Source organism: Odontesthes bonariensis, chromosome 14 (genome assembly GCF_027942865.1).
Source record: "Odontesthes bonariensis isolate fOdoBon6 chromosome 14, fOdoBon6.hap1, whole genome shotgun sequence".
Lineage (NCBI taxonomy): Eukaryota > Metazoa > Chordata > Actinopteri > Atheriniformes > Atherinopsidae > Odontesthes > Odontesthes bonariensis.
This window is the reverse complement of record NC_134519.1, coordinates 3,109,385-3,125,393: the sequence shown is the minus strand read 5'-3', so window position 1 is coordinate 3,125,393 and position 16,009 is coordinate 3,109,385. Positions and strand designations below refer to the sequence as shown.

Genomic DNA, 16,009 nt, shown 5'->3' with positions numbered 1-16,009 from the left:
AGTGAGTCAGACCGCGGAGCATCCACCGGCTGCGGGCATCTCAGGACTGTTGATCACAGCTATTGATCCCAGATTGACTGAGGACGAGTTCTGCTGGATAAAGATTTAACTTTCACCTCCTGGAACATTTGGATTTTACTCCGTTTTCTCTACATTTCTGTTCATTTTGCTCCTCACGGTGAGTTTTAACAGCAGATAAAAGGTTTCTGCGGACTTTCTTCTAATCAGTTCAAAGTGAAACTTTATTTTAGGTTTAGCTCTGAGGTTAGATGAGTTTCTGCTGAGCACCTCAGCTGAGAGGGGAAACACTTTGTTACTCACAGTTTAACAGCTTTAATAAGTTCAGTGTCGGCTCTGTTTGGATATTTCATAGAAACAAAAGAAGATTAAAGTCACTGTTTCTTACTTTAGGAAGCTGTTGCATGGACCCGGGTTGCTGTCAGTATTTGGTTAATCCACGTGTCGCACTTACTTTCAGCCCCTCCCACCTGATGGAGCCTGATTAAATGAGCCCTTTATTGATTAATTCATCAGGTTTTTTAAAAGAAGAGCCTGTTCAGTGAGTCAGAATCAGATGGAATGGGTTTTTATGATGCTGAAGACTTTGACAGCTTAAAGGGACAGTTCGCCTCTTTCTACATGAAGCTGTGTAACATCCCATATCAGCAACATCATTTCTGAACATCTTCTTACCCCCTGCTGCGTCCTGTGAGCAGAGTTCCAGCCTCGTTTTGGTGTTGATGAAGGTAGTCCGGCTAGTTGGCTGGGGTTTAAAAAATAAAGCGTTTTGCTTCTCAGAACAATATGCGTTCAACAGAGTAATACATTTGCATCACAAAATGGTTCTCCAGGAAAAAGTCAGACCTCACAATCTCTTGGCCCTATTTTCTCTCCCTTCGTATCACTGCCTGCTGCCGCCTGCCGACAGCCGCGCCTGTTACGCTGTTTGCTGCTCGGTCTGCACAGCAGGCAGTGATACGAAGGGAGAGAAAATAGGGCCAAGAGATTGTGAGGTCTGACTTTTTCCTGGAGAACCATTTTGTGATGCAAATGTATTACTCTGTTGAACGCATATTGTTCTGAGAAGCAAAACGCTTTATTTTTTAAACCCCAGCCAACTAGCCGGACTACCTTCGTCAACACCAAAACGAGGCTGGAACTCTGCTCACAGGACGCAGCAGGGGGTAAGAAGATGTTCAGAAATGATGTTGCTGACATGGGATGTCATACAGCTTCATGTCAAAAGAGGCGAACTGTCTCTTTAAGGCCTGTTATGCGAATAACAGACGTTATTTAAACTCAGATTTAACTCGTGTTCCTGTCCTCCTCAGGCAGCCAGAATGCCGTTGGCCATGTCCAGCACCAACTACGATTATGACTACGACACCATCCAGCCCTTCTTCCTGGACGGTGAGGAGGAGGACTTCCACCCTCCTCCCCACAGCCAGCTGCCCCCGGGTCCGGATGAGGACATCTGGAAGAAGTTCGAGCTCCTGCCGACGCCCCCCACGTCCCCCAGCCGCTCGTGTGATGGCCACCTGGAGGCGCCGTACGGCCGGCTGTCCGCGGAAGACCACCTGGAGGCGGTGTACGGCCTGCTGGACGAGGACTGCAGCAGCTCTGCAGCCTTCCTGCAGTCCTTCATCATCCAGGACTGCATGTGGAGCAGCAGCTTCGCAGCTGCCACCGAGCTGGAGAGGGTGGTGTCCGAGAGGCTGGCCTCGCTGCAGGCCCACCGGGACTCCAGCACCGCAGACGGATCATCTGGTCCTGGTCCTGGTCCTGGTCCTGGTCCTGGTCCTGGGCGGTCTCAGGTGAACGCAGAGTACCTGCAGGACCTTCACGCTGCAGCGGCAGACTGCGTCGACCCCTCTGTGGTGTTCCCGCTGACCAGGAGCCAGAAGGTGGGATCAGAACCGAGTCTGGGATCAGAGCCGAGTCTGGGATCAGAACTTAGTCTGGGATCTGAACCGAGTCTGGGATCAGAACCGAGTCTGGGATCAGAACTTAGTCTGGGATCTGAACCGAGTCTGGGATCAGAACCGAGTCTGGACTCGCCGCCGCTCAGCAGCAGTGAATCAGGTAGGAAGCAGATCTTCAGCTATGCAGATGACACACAGATATATCTGGCACTGTCTCCGGATGACTGCAGTCCTATAGAGTCATTGTGCGACTGCTTAGAGCAAGTCAAAAAGTGGATGAACCAACATTTCCTTCAGTTAAATCAAGAAAAAACTGGGTTACTCATTGTGTTTGGCAACAAAGAGAAGAGGTTTGCTGTCAGTAAACACCTCGAGTCTCTAGAAACTAAAGACCAAGTCCGGAACCTCGGCGTGCTGATAGACTCAGACCTGACCTTCAACAATCATATCAAATCAGCCTTTTATCAGCTTAAGAACATATCTCTGATTAAGAGCAGATCAGATTTATTGGTCATGCACACACATGAAACTTGTCCTCAGCTTTTAACCCATCCAGGTCGGCACCTGTTGACACGCTCATAGAGACAGATGCCAGCCTGGAGCGGTGGGCAGCCAATCACAGCGCCCGGGGGGAGCATGGGGGGTACATTGCCTTGCTCAAGGAGGTGGAACTGACACCCCTCCAGCTGTCCAGCTTTTCTTGAGTGGCGAGAGTTTCCCACACTCGAACCGCCAACCTTCCGGTTATTGGACGACCGACTCCAACCACTGAGCCACGGCCGCCCCGTGATCTCTCCTTCGAGCCGGATGAATCAGTGGTTGGAGTCGGGCCTTTTACACGTCCATCAGTCTCTGTTGGCATGGTTACTGAGCTGCTGTTCCTGAGCAGAAGCTTTGCTCCCTGCATTTACACCACCATGTTCTCTCTGTTTCCCCAGAAGAAGAAGAAGAAGAAGAAGAAGAAGAAGAAGCAGAAGACAGTGAGGACGATGAGATCGATGTGGTGACAGTTGACAGACGGAGGACGTGCCGGCGGTCCGACGGCGTCCCCCTGGTCCTGAAGCGCTCCCACATCAGCATCCATCAGCACAACTACGCCGCCCAGCGGCCCGCAGGGAAGCGGGTGAGGGCGGAGAGCCCGGCGCCGAGGCGCAGCGGTGGCCGGCGCTCGGACGGCGAGGACGGCGACAAACGCAGAACTCACAACGTGCTGGAGAGGCAGCGGCGGAACGAGCTGAGGGCGAGCTTCCTGGCCCTGAGGGACCAGGTCCCGGCGGTGGCCCACAACCACAAGGCGGCCAAGGTGGCGATCCTGAGGAAGGCGGCCGAGTTCATCCGGGAGGTCGGAGAGGACGAGAGGAGGCTGCGGGCGGAGGAGGCGGAGCTAAAGAAGAGGAGCCGAGAGCTGAGCCGCCGCCTGCAGCAGCTCAGGACTAAACCCTGACCTGGATCAGGACTAAACCCTGACCAGGATCAGAACCTCAGGATCAGGACTAAACCCTGACCTGGATCAGGACTAAACCCTGACCTGGATCAGGACGCAACCCTGACCAGGATCAGAACTGAACCCTGACCTGGATCAGGACTAAACCCTGACCAGGATCAGGACTGAACCCTGACCAGGATCAGGACTAAACCCTGACCTGGATCAGGACTAAACCCTGACCTGGATCAGGACTAAACCCTGACCAGGATCAGGACTAAACCCTGACCTGGATCAGGTCTGAACCCTGACCTGGATCAGGACTAAACCCTGACCAGGATCAGAACTGAACCCTGATCAGGACTAAACCCTGACCAGGATCAGGTCTGAACCCTGACCTGGATCAGGACTAAACCCTGACCAGGATCAGGTCTGTACCCTGACCAGGATCAGGACTAAACCCTGACCAGGATCAGGACTAAACCCTGACCAGGATCAGGTCTGAACCCTGACCTGGATCAGGACTAAACCCTGACCAGGATCAGGTCTGAACCCTGACCAGGATCAGGTCTGTACCCTGACCAGGATCAGGACTAAACCCTGACCAGGATCAGGACTAAACCCTGACCTGGATCAGGACTAAACCCTGACCAGGATCAGGTCTGAACCCTGACCAGGATCAGGACTAAACCCTGACCTGGATCAGGACTAAACCCTGACCAGGATCAGAACTAAACCCGGACCAGGATCAGGACTATCAGACCTGCAGATCTGAGATCACAACGTGTATTTATTCAGTTTTCATCGTCCAAACGTCTTCATTTCAAACAGACTGAAACTTCCTCTGATGCTCATCAGTAAAACGTTGCCTGTGTTTTAACGTTGTTCTATTGTGAAATAGTTTATTTTTATATTTCCCTTGTTGAAGTGATTCAAAGAGGAAGCGCTGCGAAGGCGTGAAAATAAAAAGTTCCTGTTGGAGGTTCTCTGAGTGTACGCTGTGTTCTTCTGAGCTGTAAAATGTTCCTGAAAACCAGCATCGAACAGCTCGATGTTCCACAGATGGGGACTCGAGTCGACTCGAGTCGCTGTTTTGATGACTTGTGACTTGACATAAAATAAAAGACTTGAGACTCGACTCAGACTTGGAAGTTAAAGACTCGGCACTTGACTTGAGACACGATGACTTGAATGACTTGAGTTTTAAGCATAACTTCCAACTTTGTTCGTCATTTGAAGATCCATTCTGACCAGTAAGTGCTTCAAATTAGCTAATATTATCCTGTTAGCCTAGCCGGTAGTTAGCTAACGTTAGCTTGATATGATACGGGGTGGACAGGTTGGACACATTGGCCAATGATGTTTACTGACAGTTACTTATATCTTTGTGTTTTCACTTTATTAAGATCAGATTCTGCAGGTAAAACTGCAATAATAAGGTGACTTTGATTTGACCAAGAAAAAATGACTTGGGACTTGCACATGTGTGACTTGGTCCCATCTCTGCAATGTTCCCTCCAGCCTCCTGTTACCGGCACATCTGGGCTCAGATGGGTTTGATCAACAGAACAGTTGTTTTCACAGAGCATGTTCTCCCCTTAATCTGATTAATCAGAGCTTTAGTCAGATATCTCTTTCCATGGTCATCGTGTTCCCTCTGAAGTCGGGACGAAAACGGGTCAAAGTTCAGATCAAACAGGAGCTGAGCAGCTGACCCGTCATCAGACCTTTTCTGTTTAATATTTTTTATTGATGTGTATACCAGAGTAACAGAGGCACGTACATATACAATGTTGTGGTCATTAAACATGTTGGTATGCACCCTTAGATTTAGATTATATTTTTATGTTTCAAGAACAAACGATTGCAGAAAAAAAAAGACTATACAATGAAAAAGGATTTATGACATAGTCTGTTTAAGATGATTAAACTGTCCGCATAAACATAACAGAGAAATTACATAAATAATAGAAAAAATAAATAAAAGAAGAAAGAAGGGGGTTATATTGTCGCAAAAAAGTCCATAAGTATTTGCCATTTACCGTAAAATTTGCTCAAGTTGCTTCTACTTGAAAATCTCATTTTCTCTACTTTTAAAAATGACACAAATGACACAGTTTGATCCATTGTGTGCTGGAAGGAGCTGTTCTGGGTTTCCACTTCAGAAGGAGGCGGCGTTCAGCAGTGATTTCATCTTTAAGGAAGTTGGACAGCATCTTCCTTCCTCTTGCCATAAAAAGAGTGGATTCACCGCAGCAGTCCAGACGGCTGAGTCATGCCCAGAGCCTGCAGCTGGTCCAGCGATGACTGATGGGCTTCCTGTCTCCGTCCCTGTAGAGTCACTCCGCAGCTTATTTCAAACATTCCTGTTCAAACAGTCCAGTTCTTTGGTTTCAGTCCAACCAGGGTTCACCACCAGCCAACACACACCAGATAATCACCTGGAAATGGATGCTTAACCCTGATTTCTCTCTGTGTCTGAAACCATTGAAGCCTAAATAAATGAGAAACACTGAATCTGCTCGGCCTGTTTGATCTTTACTTCATCTGAGCACGACTCCAGAGTTCTTCGCTGATTCATGAGCTGATGGCTTTACCAAGTGGAATGGAATGTGTCGCTCTGACGTTTATTTTCTAATCGTTAACTGATCGTGTGACTCAGACCCGTAGGAGCTGTTAATCTTTGCTTTGGGGGGTGATTCCAGGTTAAAGGAGCCATCACTGAGTTAATGTGTTGTTTTAATACAGCGGCCGCTGTATGTGGTCCTATGTGTTGAAGGAAACAGCAGGAGGCCGGTTTCTGGACGTCTGTTATTCGCATAACAGCAACTTAAAGGGATAGTTCGCCTCTTTTGGCATGAAGCTGTGTAACATCCCATATCAGCAACATCATTTCTGAACATCTTCTTACCCCCTGCTGCGTCCTGTGAGCAGAGTTCCAGCCTCGTTTTGGTGCTGATGAAGGTAGTCCGGCTAGTTGGCTGGGGTTTAAAAAATAAAGCGTTTTGCTTCTCAGAACAATATGCGTTCAACAGAGTAATACATTTGCATCACAAAATGGTTCTCCAGGAAAAAGTCAGACCTCACAATCGCTTGGCCCTATTTTCTCTCCCTTCGTATCACTGCCTGCTGTGCAGACCGAGCAGCAAACAGCGTAACAGACGCGGCAGGCAGCAGCAGGCAGTGATACGAAGGGAGAGAAAATAGGGCCAAGAGATTGTGAGCTCTGACTTTTTCCTGGAGAACGCTTTTGTGATGCAAATGTATTACAAGTATTGGAATGAAGATCTGCTCAAATGAAAACTCACCAGGGTTGGGACCATTAGAAGGAATTAGCCTGAGCTTCCCCCAGTCCATCTGCAGGCGAGCCACAGACCTGTGGTGCTCCTCAACATTGGCCTTCACTGCAACACACACTGCAGTGTCACATGTGCCGAAGAGGTGGAAAATGTTCTCCTCCTCAGCACAGCGCTCAGGGAGCCAGCGGTCAGCGAGGCTGAGCACCGAAAACCCCAAATAATCCTGAACTGTGTGTGTGTGTGTGTGTGTGTGCCATAGACTAATGCTGTATTCATTATAATGGATGTCTATGGGAGCCGTTTCTGTAATCTGCCACTGCAGAAAAACTAAAAATCTGTAAAAACTGATGTTGTAGCTCATCAATGACATATCCCAGACCTAATAATCCCCCCTAGAATATTTCACTTTGCAATGCATACATTGAAAATACAGCAGTTTGTGTGTGTGTGTTTTAATAGAAATTGGTGTTTACCTCATATACACTGGTATTTAAAGGGTTCATTTTTGGAAAATAATTGAAAACTTGGTGGTTATGATCAGAACTGAAGTGGAAGAAAAGATTACTGAAAAAAAAAGTGGAAAAAAATATTAACATATGGTATTTTGGGGATCATTTTAGAAGGGGACATAAATGGCCCTTTTCAGAAATGACGCATTCTGAAAGCAGGGGACTGAATCCAAGAGCAATCTGTGGGTGGAGTCATTTGGACTTTGCTCGTTTTGATTTTACAGGTTTAGGATTGTCTTTATTTGAACTGTGAGCTAAATACATCAAATGGATCTGAGTGGAATAGAGTAACAATGTTGTGCTGTGATTTTTGGTCCAGAGTCGGGTAAAGGACTCGGGATTCCTTCACTGAGTGATCAGTTAATGTTCTTCTTTACGGGAGCAAACAGCGGAGCCACATGTGGTTTTATTTGGTGTTTCTCTCAGTGTGTTTGTGTGTTAAGAATCCCATCTGCAACTTATTCATGTGTGTTTTTTTAAAGATGAGGGGCTCAATTAACTGCACATGCTTTTTTTTCTTATAATTCATGTCCATAATAATTAGGGCGGGGCGAGTTAACTCGTTAATAATCGAGTTAACTCGTTAATTATTTAATGCCGATAAATATTTTATCACGCATTAACGCAGGTTATATTATTTATTTTGTAAAAGTCTGTTGCTCACAGGCTTTTATTTTGTAAAAGTCTGTTGCTCACAGGCTTTTATTTTGTAAAAGTCTGTTGCTCACAGGCTTTTATTTTGTAAAAGTCTGTTGCTCACAGGCTTTTATTTTGTAAAAGTCTGCTGCTGTCTGCTGTGGAACCAGAAAAGAAAGTAATCGGCGGATCCACCAAACATGGAGAAGGGTACGGAACTTTTACTCGGCCATTTTCATTTTAAAGTTCTTCCAGACGGCGGAGTCGACAGAACCAAAGTCATCTGTAAACACTGCCAAGTTGAATTGTCTTCTCAGCGTAGTAGTTCCAGTCTAAAATATCACTTAAAGGCAAAACACACAACTGATAGCAGCAAGTCATTCAAGGAAACAGACAGTGGAGCGAGGCTTCTACATAAAAACTACAGAAAGATGCTGATGTTAAAAGTGTGTTTGCACAACAAATGTTATGGCACTTTCATTCATATGGCAGCACATTTAAAATAAAGCTAAATGCTAAAAGCTATACACTACTTTTGGATTCATTTTTGGATTCTGCGTACAAATGCGATTAATCGTGATTAATCAGGGAAATCATGGGATTAATTAGATTAAAGTGTTTAATCGTTGCCCAGCCCTAGTAATAACCTGTTCAAGGAAACTTCTTCTTCATGTGCTCAACATCATCAGGATCAGATCAGGGTTTTATAAATCCCAACACCTGAAACAGCAGCGTTCCCTGGAGCCACAATGCAAATGTAAGGGTGGATATTTCCTTCCTGGCTTTCCCAGGTAATTATTTGTGTTTGCTTTCATTTGAATACTTCAAACCGACGGGTCAAACAGCAGTTTCTGAGCAGAGGAAGCCGGATCAAACGACGCTGGTAATCATTTAACTGGCATCCATGCAGCAGGTTCACTGACCTGGTGCTTGTTTTTCCTGCAGCGCAGCAGTTTAAAGGGACAGTTCGCCTCTTTGGACATGAAGCTGTGTAACATCCCATATCAGCAACATCATTTCTGAACATCTTCTTACCCCCTGCTGCGTCCTGTGAGCAGAGTTCCAGCCTCGTTTTGGTGTTGATGAAGGTAGTCCGGCTAGTTGGCTGGGGTTTAAAAAATAAAGCGTTTTGCTTCTCAGAACAATATGCGTTCAACAGAGTAATACATTTGCATCACAAAATGGTTCTCCAGGAAAAAGTCAGACCTCACAATCTCTTGGCCCTATTTTCTCTCCGGCTAGCGCCATGTATAAAATATATTTAATATATCTAATATTTTATAAAATATTATAAAAATATAATATTTTATAAAATATTAGATTATTTTAATATAATAAAATATATTATTTTAAAATATATTTGATAAAATATTATATATTTTTTCATTTTGATAAAAATATGATATATTTTTAATATTTCATCAAATATATTATTTTAAAATATATTTCTTATAATAAAATATCATCATGATAAATATAATTATTATTTTATTCTTATTAAATAATAATGTAATATTATTTATTAAATTATAAAAAATATTAAATAAATAATAAATAAACTATAAATAATTTATTAAATAATAAATTAAATTTGTATCACTGCCTGCTGTGCAGACCGAAGTGCAGAGCAAGCAGTCCCCTGCTTCCGAGCAGCAAACACCGTAACAGGCGCAGCTATCGCTATGTGGCTTGATGCATTGATATCAAGGGAGGCAAAAATAGGGCCAAGAGATTGTGAGGTCTGACTTTTTCCTGGAGAACCATTTTGTGATGCAAACGTATTACTCTGTTGAACGCATATTGTTCTGAGAAGCAAAACGCTTTATTTTTTAAACCCCAGCCAACTAGCCGGACTACCTTCATCAACACCAAAACGAGGCTGGAACTCTGCTCACAGGACGCAGCAGGGGGTAAGAAGATGTTCATACATGATGTTGCTGATATGGGATGTCATACAGCTTCATGTCAAAAGAGGCGAACTGTCCCTTTAACAGCAGAAAGCCTCTGACTCCAGCTCAACTTTTAACGCAGGAGGAGCCCTCTGATTGGCCACATTAAGCAGCTCTGAACGCACAGAAAGTTCCGCCTGAGTTTGAGTTCATGTGCGAGTTTTCAGTATTCAGAAGTTTCTGCAGACAGTGGACAACATTGGGGGCTGCGACCCCCTTTTCTTCAGCTTATAGCTCAGCCCAGGTGGTCCCGCGGCCCACCTCCGCTGGTGTTTTATCACCAACCTCTCAGTTTTCCTGCACCTGCTCTGTCACATGACGCACGCCTCCGTTCACCTCACAGCTTTATTTTTAGCAGGTCTGATCAACCATATCAGCAGCTGCTGACTCTAACCTGCTCACTCACACATAGGGATGTTGGGTTTTTCAAACATCTCTGATAGTAAAACAGAACCTTGTTGGCGCTGTACTCCCCCCACCCCTCCTGCTGCGCTCCCATGGGACGCCGTGATGCCCCCCCAACACCACCCACTGCCTCTCTGTCTGTGCAGCAGGGTTTTCCAGAGGGTGGAGCTGCTCCCCACGCTGAGCGGAAAGTGAAACCGTTCCTGTCAGCAGACCACCAGCCACAGCCTGTTTCCACCGCCGGGTCTTTCTGTTGCTGTGCTTTTGTTAATGGGAAAGAAATAAACATGTCTTAGCTTTCAAGTCTCAAGTAAGTCCCAAGTCTTAGCTTTCAAGTCTCAAGTCAGTCTCAAGTCTTAGCTCTAAAGTCCCAGGTAATTTTTTCTTGGTCAACTCACCTTATTATTGCAGTTTTACCTGCAGAATCTGATCTTAATAAAGTGAAAACACAAAGATATAAGTAACTGTCAGTAAACATCATTGGCCAATGTGTCCAACTTGTCCACCCCGTATCATATCAAGCTAACGTTAGCTAACTACCGACTAGGCTAACAGGATAATATTAGCTAATTTGACGAGCACTTACTGGTCAGAATGGATCCTCAGATGACGAACAAAGTCGGAAGTTGTCGTCTGGCTGTCTGAGATGTTGATGCCGCATGTCTTGCACTGAGCTGTTCGTCTTTTGCCGTCAAAATGGTGATTATGAAAGCCGAAGACAACGACTCTCGGTCCCGCTGACATGTTGATGCATATCTGATATGAGTTTATTCTCTCCCATAAACACTAAGGTATGCAGAGAGGGCATGGCTGATGGACAGGGTAGGGTAGGGTTGCCACCTGTCCAGGATTTTCCTGATTGTCCAGGAAAATAAAAATAAAAATCCTGGACACTGAATGTCCCGCATTTTTGTACATGATGCGCAAAATGTGTGTTTCAGTGTAATTGAAGCGTGCCTACGTCCATAATACACGGCCTTATTGGCTCTACAAAAATGACGTAGCATAGCATGGGTGGTGGTGGGGGCACGCACCTGGAGGTTCATTAGAAATGGTAAGGTGGAGACGGAGAGTGTGTGCCCCCCAGGTGTCCACAACTAAAAACTGTTGAAAATATAACAAAATAATAAAGGTCTGCTATTAAATAAAGCAATTCACTAAACAAATAACTAGAAATTGTCATTCTTACTCATTTTAGCTATACAATTGTCGCTTAGAATGACGGTTTTTATCTTGGGTTAGATGTGCGAAAGAAGCCGTTGCTTACAAACATAAAGGTCGATTCGATGGTCAAAATGTCCAGGATTTTTGTCAGACACAGGTGGCAACCCTAGGGTAGCGATCCCATCATGACGCCATTCTCAGCCTGCGCTCCTACCGGGTAATCTGTGTTATTTTTAGTGGTGGGCCGTTATCGGCGTTAACGTGCTGCGATAATTTGAGAGTCTTATCGGGTGATATAAAAAATATCGCCGTTAATCTATTCTCAAAATTGGGTTGGGAACTGGGTCAAAATAGGTAAGCAAACTGTGCTGACTTTTACCTTGATATTTTAGCTCGGGTGTAGGCCGATGTACTTTGTCTGCCGTTAGGTGTGATGAAAACAGAAGAACGCCACTTTGCAGAAGCCTGTGCTAGGCAGTTTATGGAGGTCGGGGATAGTTGACAAAATCTGCTCTGTTGGAACAGACAGCGCTCCTAATATGGTGGCCGCAGGGAGGATACTGCCCTTCGAGCATCTGCCGTGTGTTGCACATGTTGTACAGAGAGCGATTGTAATGTCACTGCGAGATGGTGGGACATTTCAAACGCAGTCCGGCCAACGCAGACGAGCTGAAAGTCCAGCAAACCTCCCTTGGGCAAGTTCAGGAGCCGCTCGTGCAAGATGTTCCAACACGGTGGAATTCCACCCTCGAGATGATCAAGCGCGTGTGGCGCAACAGAGACGCACTGCACACAACGCAACAGAGACGGACTGCACACAACGCAACAGCAGCACCATCTGGCCCTCCCAACAAGTGCTGAATATGAGAAGTTGGCGAAGCTAGAGAAACTGTTGGAGCCATGCATGTGAATAAGCTGGTCTGCCTAAAGCTGGGCATACACTGTGCGATTTTTGGCCCGATGTCGACAAGATTTTCACTCGTGCGACAAACGATTAAGCCCTCCCGACCACCTCCCGATCGATCGGATGAAAATCAAACTTGTTTGAAATCCTGGTCGCCCCTCGTGAGGCTCTCGCACAGTTGAAGCAGTTGCACGAGCCGATTTACCTCAACCTGTCACACTACGCATGCACGAACATAGGTACGGAAGAGAAAATTGTCAACAGAAGAAGAAGAAGACAACAGAACAGCATGGCAGCGACCGAGTCCGACGTGTCGTGTAGTGTGAGCAGCCAGATCGTATCAGACCATCGGGTCGTACAGTGTGAGAACAGGAATCGTGAGCTGTGACGTTTTAACCCTTGCGATTCACTCGTACAGTATGAGCAGCAGCTGAATACCGCGATTGAAAAAAATCGCACAGTGTATGCCCAGCTTAAGTGACTGGTGGAAGAAGGAAAAGTAGCGCTTGGACTGATTAACAAAAAGCTACTGATGTAAACCTTGTAGGCTTACCGTACTAATTTCCATGTTTAACTGAATAACCCGTTTAACACAAGTACATTTTATTGAGCATGTTTTTTTTTCTTCACCAAATATCAAAGTAGAACAGCTTTCTCAAGCAATCAGTGATGGGTTTTGGAAACAGGAAATGAGCCCCTGGTTTAATGCACCCCCTGTATTAAGAAACCCGATCTCAAAGACTGATTTTTAGTCATTACTTGGGTAGCACGCATATTCTGAATGAGCCATTTGAATCTAGATTAATCTAGATTAATTTCAAGATTTCAGTGAGATTAATCTAGATTAAAAAAATTAATCTATGCCCACCACTAGTTATTTTTTTAATTAATTTATTAATTTTATATTCAAACTGAAAACATGAACTGAATAACACTCAAGTCATTCAAGTCATCGTGTCTCAAGTCAAGTGCCGAGTCTTTAACTTCCAAGTCCGAGTCGAGTCTTGAGTGTTTTATTTTTTGTCAAGTCAAGTCACAAGTCATCAAAACAGCGACTCGAGTCCAAGTCACAGTGACTTGAGTCCCCATCTCTGAAAATGAGGGATGCAGCGATACCACTTTTTTACAAACCGATACGATACCCATACTTGGATCTGAGTACTTGCCGATACTTCTACCACAAAAAAATGTAATGAATTGGAAGACAGGTTTCGGTCTCACCAGCCTAACCACACCGTTCCTGATTAGCTCGACATCTCCCCGAGCCGCCAATCTAAAAAAATACAACAAAAGTAACAACAGCCACCTTCTGATCGCGGTCTTCATGCAATAAATTGGTATCGGTTAACTTTAACGAGTACGAGTATATTAGAATAGTAGACGGATAGCGACGGAGAAGCATACTGAGGCCTTAAATCAGCCTTAACACCTCCTGAGGCCTGCAGGGGGGGGGGGCTCAAGATCGTATGGATTTCAGAACAGGAACACATTCAGTGATGTGACTGAAAGCTCAGAAAAAAGGTGCCGAGAGGAAGTTCTGATTCTTCGATCCGAACAGGAAATCCTTCAGAAGATTCAGTAAAAGCTTCAGTTCAGCATTAATTAGACACACCGAGCACCCAAAGAACCAACGTTTGGTTAAAAGCTGTTTTTCAGTCAGCAGTGTTTGAAGCAGCAGCAAAGATGCAAAGATGCAGCTGCAGATGGACACATATCAAAGCTGTTGGGTCTCAGCTTAAAGGGTTAAAGGTGATTTGTTGGATCAGTTTTTTCCACTCTCACTGCAGAGAAGACGTTCGGATCGTCCCTTTAATCTAGCAACAGCTGCTGTTAATCCTGTTAACAACAGGAGTTTATCATCAGCTGCAGATCAGGATGAAAATACAACATGTTGGCTCTGTTTTTAAATCTTTTATTCATTTCCAGCTGCGCTTTGCACACAGCTAAAATGCATTCATTACCTTCCAGTAAGCACCTTCTGCATAAAAAACCCGAGATGCCGACCAAAAGCAAAATAAAAAGGTAAGAAATAGTCCCATAACAAAGAGCAGCTCCCACTCAGGTGCCTGCTGACGGAGGATTTCTGAGATCTGAGGGGGAATTTCCCTTCGAGGCAACAATCAGAAAAAGAATCTGTGGCCGAAGACAGAAACGTGTTGTTAAATTTGGAAAATCAGCATGTGAGTCATCGGTGTCTCCCCTTCACCTCCCTCAGCTCGTCGCGCTCTGTCGCTCTTTTCTGCTCATCAGAGTTTCAGATGACAAGTTCTGGAAAAGCCAAACCGAGCTGCAGCTGCAAAGTGACGTTTGGTGTCGATGTTTCAATAAAGAGTCAAAAGTTTGTTTCTTTAATCAGAGAGAAACAGGCTCCAAGTGCACTGATCCCACCAATGCTTTCTGTCTGCTGGTGGGAGTTCCCAGTTTCAGATCAGTTTTACAAGAAGACTGAAAATGAGCAGCGTAACGTGCACACCTCTTACGGTGGGTGCACACGCAGTAAACATCCTGTCTGCAGGTCAGAAATCTGAACCTAGCGGCTGGGGTTGGGTTCCAAACAAAAATAACTGCGTGTGCATTCCCATACAACTGGTTCTAAGTCGCGCTTTCAGTTGTAAAAAAGATCATTCTCATAATAATCTGGAGGGAAATTACACATACGCAAAACAATTCATCCAAAAAATACCGAACATCACATGTTTAAAACTGAATTTTAGTTTTTTCCCTGATTCACAGCAAAATCTTTTAACCAAGAAATCAAGTTGCATTCAGGTCCTCACCTGTTGGTATAACTGTTCAAGCTGCTGAGGTACCTCAGAGGGTCAGTTTGGTCTGCAGCCAGCAGTGATGCACGACAAGCAACAACACGTCTAATCGCATATGAATGCGTACACAGGGAGCAAAGAGAGCAGAGATGCATCATGGGAGCTCCCCCAGCAGTCTGGGCCTATAGCAGCAGAACTATGGGATGTTTCAGAGTCACCTGAGCCATCCCTAACCATAAGCTTTATCAGAAAGGAAAGTTTTAATAACTGATAACTGAAGGCTCTGCCTCCCAAACTGGCAGCTGGTTCCACAGAGAGGGGCCTGATAACTGAAGGCTCTGCCTCCCAAACTGGCAGCTGGTTCCACAGAGAGGCCTGATAACCGAAGGCTCTGCCTCCCAAACTGGCAGCTGGTTCCACAGAGAGGGGCCTGATAACTGAAGGCTCTGCCTCCCAAACTGGCAGCTGGTTCCACAGAGAGGGGCCTGATAACTGAAGGCTCTGCCTCCCAAACTGGCAGCTGGTTCCACAGAGAGGGGCCTGATAACTGAAGGCTCTGCCTCCCAAACTGGCAGCTGGTTCCACAGAGAGGGGCCTGATAACTGAAGGCTCTGCCTCCCAAACTGGCAGCTGGTTCCACAGAGAGGGGCCTGATAACTGAAGGCTCTGCCTCCCAAACTGGCAGATGGTTCCACAGAGAGGGGCCTGATAACTGAAGGCTCTGCCTCCCAAACTGGCTGCTGGTTCCACAGAGAGGGGCCTGATGACTGAAGGCTCTGCCTCCCAAACTGGCAGCTGGTTCCACAGAGAGGCCTGATAACCGAAGGCTCTGCCTCCCAAACTGGCAGCTGGTTCCACAGAGAGGGGCCTGATAACTGAAGGCTCTGCCTCCCAAACTGGCAGCTGGTTCCAAAGAGAGGGGCCTGATAACTGAAGGCTCTGCCTCCCAAACTGGCAGCTGGTTCCACAGAGAGGGGCCTGATAACTGAAGGCTCTGCCTCCCAAACTGGCAGCTGGTTCCACAAAGAGGCCTGAT

General features: G+C 45.7%; 1 protein-coding gene across 3 annotated transcripts; it reads left to right on the top strand.

The window, feature by feature from the left end:
• Positions 1 to 3,393, top strand: LOC142398531 (transcriptional regulator Myc-2-like). 3 transcript variants are annotated; one of them, XM_075482571.1, is made up of 3 exons: positions 1 to 178; positions 1,336 to 2,082; positions 2,861 to 3,393. In XM_075482571.1, the coding sequence occupies exons 2-3, from the start codon at positions 1,341 to 1,343 to the stop codon at positions 3,364 to 3,366; spliced, it is 1,248 nt and encodes a 415-aa protein (XP_075338686.1). In that variant the 5' UTR covers positions 1 to 178; positions 1,336 to 1,340; the 3' UTR covers positions 3,367 to 3,393. The 3 variants fall into 3 exon arrangements, with proteins under 3 accessions (XP_075338686.1, XP_075338687.1, XP_075338685.1); XM_075482572.1 differs by having other exon boundaries at positions 1,332 to 2,082; positions 2,864 to 3,393; XM_075482570.1 differs by having other exon boundaries at positions 1,332 to 2,082.
• The last annotated feature ends 12,616 nt before the right edge of the window (positions 3,394 to 16,009 follow it).

Bases quoted from the DNA above. Each gene is read 5' to 3' on its own strand.
- LOC142398531 (XM_075482571.1), top strand. From the start codon at position 1,341: ATGCCGTTGGCCATGTCCAGCACCAACTACGATTATGACTACGACACC. The intron at 2,083-2,860 runs GTAGGAAGCAGA...CTGTTTCCCCAG, and splicing joins GCTCAGCAGCAGTGAATCAG to AAGAAGAAGAAGAAGAAGAA.